This window comes from Cucurbita pepo, chromosome LG11 (assembly GCF_002806865.2).
Source record: "Cucurbita pepo subsp. pepo cultivar mu-cu-16 chromosome LG11, ASM280686v2, whole genome shotgun sequence".
Classification (NCBI taxonomy): domain Eukaryota; kingdom Viridiplantae; phylum Streptophyta; class Magnoliopsida; order Cucurbitales; family Cucurbitaceae; genus Cucurbita; species Cucurbita pepo.
The window spans coordinates 5,728,637-5,734,628 of NC_036648.1; the positions used below are offsets into that span (position 1 = coordinate 5,728,637).

Genomic DNA, 5,992 nt, shown 5'->3' on the forward strand with positions numbered 1-5,992 from the left:
CTTTTTTTTTTTTTTTTTTTTTTTTTTGCAAGTTTTCCACCCTTCTTAAAAACACATTTGGATTCTTAACAAAATTGCACAAACAAAATCTAGTTTTGAAAAACTATTTTTTTAGTTTTCAAATTTGGCATGATTTTTGAAAACATGTTTAAAATGTAGGTAATAAAGCAATAAAACTATAGGTAGAAGTAGTGATCGGAAGCTTAAGTTTTAAAAATAGAAAAAAAAAAGTAATTATCAAATGGAGCCTTAAAGTTTATGTACAGTTTTCGTGCCTTGGCTCTAAAGAATGTAGAGATGCTGTGTTCATTGTTTAGGACTTGACAGTATCTCCACCATTTCTATTAAAAGAAAATGAAGAGGTTATAAGTGCTATGCAATCGTAGATGTGATGGTGGTCGACTGCATTTTCAACATAAAACCTGTTAGAATAAAAGCCTATTTGGAGAAAGTTATGTTACAGATAATTAAGGATTTGTAATATCTGATTTGTATCTGAATCAGAAAATTCCTTTTCGGTTAAGTTTATTTACATAAAATTATAAATAATTTCTCTGTCTGCAATCTCTTCTGATTGTACATTACATCATTATACAGAACTTGGATGAAGCGCACAGTAGCCCTGGTTTGCATGCTGCTGCAGGACCTGGCCTGTCAGAAGAATGTGGAACACTTGTACGCCTGTGATTATTTAATCTCCAGTTGGGCTTTTATTTATTGCTTTTACCCTTGAAAACTGACACAATAACATATGCATATATCTAATGTAAAAAAGGAATAATTGTGAATAGTTTGGAGATAAAATGGAATATGGATTTTACTATTCTTAGAAAAATTTTCTTATAGCACTTCGTTGGACAATAAGAATGTCAAAACCTGACTCACTGGATACTCTTTCACTTCCTGAAGGGTGGTTGTCGCACAGGAATGGCAAAAGTCACTAATGCTTACGACCTTCCAGCAAGGTGAGTATGTTGTTGATGTTTGGATCTCAGAGTAAAGACCTGTACATTTTTCCATAAATACTGATCCTCACTAGCGTAATTTTTCTCCCACATTAATTTGATCACTACCATTTTTTTCAGGAAGGTCATACATACTGTTGGTCCAAAATATGCAGTCAAATACCATACTGCTGCTGAGAATGCTCTGAGCCATTGCTACCGTTCTTGCCTTGAACTTCTCATTGAAAATGGGCTTCAGAGGTTGTGAAAGTAGCTGATGCTACATTGTTTTTTCTCCATATTATTTGATCATCTAATGAATCTCTTGGTATTTTTAGCTTACATGTAAATGGCATTTAATGCAGCATTGCTATGGGTTGTATATATGCAGAGGCAAAAAACTACCCCCGTGAACCTGCTGCACACGTAGCAATAAGTGAGATATTTAACTACATGTTCCTTTAAGTTGTCTATATTTTTCTCTATTCTACTGATTTCAAATTTCATGCAGTACTATGTTCACAAATTATGGACCTCTATTACTGCCAATTTACCTAGTATATTTGGACCTACTAGGGAATTGGGCTTGAGGGCTTGCACAGAATGCCCGCTAGTTCTAGTATAAGAAAAAATTGTGAAAAGCAGATTCTAAAATTTCAATAGTTTCTTTTATTATTTTTCTTTGATGGTAGGGTCATTTGCATCTAGTCTTCACCATTTGTGATTGTTGCCAACTTGCATTCTATAATTCATCTCTGGTTTGTTATGCTACCAAAGTAGTTTGTCTGTGCTGATTCAAATGTTTCTAAAATAAAAATCTAAGTATTCGTTAGGCATACAGCTGTTTACTTTATCAACTTATTGATATGCTTACCAAAGTAGTTTTTCCAGTTATCTGATGGAGTATGTTGGAAGTCTAATTTTCACATCTTATGAAAGAAAAAAAGAAAAAAAGAAAAAAGAAAAGAAAAAATTTACATCTTATCCCGATTTAATTTTTTTTTCTTCTTTTGTTCAGGAACTGTCCGTCGTTTTCTTGAGAAGCAGAAGGATAAAATTAAAGCGGTTGTATTTTGTACAACATCATCAGTTGATACAGAAATATACAAAAGGTACTTCACTCTCAAGCAACTGAGCCTGCCATTCCTGGAGGTTATGTTTGTTATATCCGTGTTGGACTTATTGTATGTTATTTTATATGTTTCCGAGGCAGGTTGCTTCCACTGTACTTTCCACGTGATAAACATGAAGAAGAAGTTGCATTGTCAAAGCTTCCTGCAGATGTTGGAGATGAGAATGGTGAGACCATTATAGACGAACGGAAAATCAGGATAAAACCTTTGCCCAAAAAGAATGTTCTGAAACCTCCCCCAGTTATCGATGATCCTCCTGTCAGTGATGTAAGGTTGACACGGAGGTTAGTGGAATGATTTAGCTATAACAAATTATTTTTTTCAAAAAATATTTCATCTCCAAATAGTAGGTTCATGAGAATTGCATGGTTGTCTGAGTAAGAGTTGCCACAAAGTTGATGACATTGATCAGAGTTGCCATGAATTGATGACATTGATCTGTTTCATCGACATTGCTTCCTGTTATCAAGACTTACAGCCAGTTATATATAGTTGAAAGAAGCAAAACTATATTGATAACCTGGAAATACACGAAGGTATGAGCAATCCTCCCTATAAGCTATGGGGATTACAAAAATGGACCACAACCAGCAAAATTACGTAAGAAAACAGTAACAAATTTCTGGGTAAAGAGAAAGAGTACTTCATTTAGGAGCCAACCACCTAGCTAAACCCCTCACCTCATCAACCCACTAGCCTTCAAAAAGTTGGAACGTTTTTCTCCTTCTACACCTCAGAAGGGATTGTCTTGTTTGCATTAAACCATTTATTATATTCTATTTCACAAATGAGCTGTTAAAAGTCAAAAAGGATGCTAGCTTTTTGGGTATCATATTTCTTATCTTTGGGCATGTTGATTTTTTTTTTTTTAACAAGAAACGAAACTTTTCATAAAATAAATGAAAAGTGACTAAGGCTCAAAGATACAAACTCCACATGAAGTTTAAATAAGAGTAATAATAAATAATAATAAAAACAACGAAAAACAATAAGAGTATAAAAAGCTTTTGAGAAGTTTATTATGTAATTGTTATCTGATTTGATAGCCAAGTTAAGAGTCCCATGTGATGCAGTTCACAGTTACAAAAAATGGTCCTATGTCAAAAAGCACCAAGTTTCCGCTAGAAGTTGTGAGACATACCATTTTCAAGGACAGCAATGTTTCTTCTAATGAAGTCTTTGATTGTCAAATCCCTCTCATGCGTACAAATGACAATAGAGAATGGATGATGTGAGTTTGACGAGAAAGGAAGAAGAGACTCGAATCGTAGTTCTCTCAGTTGAAAGAGGAAGCATAGAGGTTATGTCTCCTTGTTCCTGTAGTTGTGGAAGTCATCTCCCACTCTCTCAGTTGAAAGAGGAAGCATAGAGGTTATGTCTCCTTGTTCCTGTAGTTGTGGAAGTCATCTCCCACTGTGGGAGATGGCTAAATTCATTGATCTTATGTCCTTTCAGAGGCCCTTCTTGCTTATTCTTCCTAATACTTTCTTGGTTTTTTGTAAGGTTCAAGTCCATATGAGTTCAACTCACATCCATTCAAAATTAAAACTCGTTTAGTTTTTAAGCCTTGTGTGAAGTTATCAATGCCCTACCCTTCACTTCAATCTGATCCTTTGTAATGTATAAAGATTTTTGTAATTATACTTTAGGTCGTATTTTGTTGGATTGGAGCCCCTTTTTGTTTTAGTTTGCGTCCAAAACTTGGGCTGGTTTCTTACATTTTCTTGTATTCTCCCATTTCTTCTATTCAAGCTTGCTTTTAAATACTAATACTACTAATAATAAAACTACTCCCATCCATTGAGCAAGGACCAATATCTTCGTTATGGAAACTTTATCACAGTGTATGCAAAAAAGCTCCCATGGAACTAACTTTACTGGCTGATTAGTTTGGCTGAAATGCAGCCACTGTTCTGCATTGATCTCCACCTTCATAAAGGAATAAACCTACAGTATTATTCCATACATGCCTGCAGACAGTTTGACATATTAATTGTTTTTCCTTGTTCTCTACGCATAACTGCAGGATTTATCCCCTATCCATATTATGGTTTCTTCATTCCGCATAAAAAAGTGAGGTTTGGGATCTTCATCCCCACTCTGCCTTCCCCACCCCCTTTCTATGGCAGAAAAATACACCAGGCTCTCCATGTAAGCATTTATTCCTTCAAATTACTCGAAAACCCCTAGCATTGATGAGACCCTGTTCTTCGTTACAAGTCTAAGATGTAAGATTCTCACCAGTCACCTCTTGGTGGAGTTATACTTGCAGGAAATTCTTTTTTAACTACAACCGCTCCATGATTGTGAACAACTGGAAAGCTTTCCTATGGTTTTTTTGGGAGGGGGTTCTCTCTATCCAGGCCCTTAGGCTGTTCTTTACTTCTTTTGTTTAATCCTATTTTGTTTCTTATCTAAAAAAGATAAGTTTCTCACCAGTCACCTCTTCCTCAGTGTGGAACATCTAAAAATGCAATCTTCCCTAAAGAAGTTCCATGTAGCTTCCCAAGTTGCAAGCTTAATCATCATGAGATAGTCCTGTGATTGCAGTAACCCTTTCTCATACACCTTTATCAAAGCCCCTTCACAGCACAATTCTGTTTTGTGTGCCTGAGGATTTTTAAGTCTATCTATTCTTCCCCTCATTTTCATGTTTCCAACCCTCCTTTTCTAGATTCTTCATTCTTGGAGTCTAAAAAGTACTGGATTAGTGACATCCACCCTTCCGGATTTAATCATGCAGGAATTTCTNTTTTTTTTTTTTTTTTTTTTTTTTTTTTTTTTATCTTTTTATGTCTCCTCCATTATAGTGTTAGTACCTTCAAATAGCCACCCTCTTTGATTAACACAACTTCCAGCAACCAATATTATTTGTTTGCCATTCTAGTTTCACTGAAAATCTTCAAGTTTTAAGGCACCCTGACATTCGTTCAATTGTTAATTCCAATCATTTCGTCTGCTTGTATCTTAAGAATATTAAAGAAAAAATTTAAATTTCTAGTTCCTTCTTTCCTCAAATTTCATTATTCAATATCCCGTTTTCCTATTTAATCCTACTGGAAAACCTCTTTGCGTTATACCCCTAGATACTTTTCTTTGTAGTACGTGCTGCCTTGAAGGCCATTTGAAATGAAAAGAGAGATTGCACCGAAGAAAAAGCAAGAGAAATGCTATTTTACCCTTGTGTTTTCTTTTCATACTAAGAACGGTAGTATTATTGGAGAAAAATTGATGGGCGGGGATAGAAACCACTGGCATTACTGTGTTATTTCCCAGAAAAAGTAAAACTTATAATCTGGAATTTGCTCTATTTTAATGCAGTTTTTCTTCATTTCCACATTTGCTTTCATATGCTGTCTCTTTTTAGTAAATAGTTTAGATTCTTAACAAGAAAGGAAAGAAGAAAGAGGACTGCTTATTGCTCATCTGCACGGAGCCTTATTCTTCATCTATTTCCTTTCCTAAGGTATTTTAACTTGACTAATCGTCCTTGATAATTTTAGGAACTCATCATATTTAGATGCATACCTGGATCCTGCTTTCATGGCTTTAATCAAAGATCCAGACCAAAGACGCAAGGAACAATGGGAAAAAACTGCCCAGGCGCAGACTGGATGGAGTTATGGTAGAATGCTTGGATTTGGTGACCTTGGTGGACCTCCTTTATCTGCTGCTGAAGAATACTCGCTTCATTCGAGATACCTTGCTAAAGCAAATTCTCTTAATCTCTCTGAAATTGCGGAGATGAAAATAGTGTGAGTATCAAATTTCTTGTTTTTTTTTTTTTCATGCCTTATATATAGGGGTTTGCTATTCTCCACCCACACAATCAAAAGGTGAGGTGGACGTAAATATGGACAAAGTCATTGAATTTTGGATACTAGATAATAGTTTTATGCTTCATTGGTTTGAATC

General features: G+C 35.2%; 1 protein-coding gene across 1 annotated transcript in view; it reads left to right on the top strand.

Moving 5' to 3' along the window:
* The window catches only part of LOC111805342 (protein GDAP2 homolog), a gene marked incomplete at its 5' end in the record, with an annotated part of 16,301 nt that overhangs the window by 5,020 nt on the left and 5,289 nt on the right, over positions 1-5,992 (top strand). Inside the window, 7 exon segments of the mRNA XM_023690376.1 lie at positions 598-675; positions 910-965; positions 1,086-1,205; positions 1,310-1,380; positions 1,963-2,056; positions 2,158-2,361; positions 5,581-5,832. Coding sequence (XP_023546144.1) covers positions 598-675; positions 910-965; positions 1,086-1,205; positions 1,310-1,380; positions 1,963-2,056; positions 2,158-2,361; positions 5,581-5,832 — 875 coding nt within the window.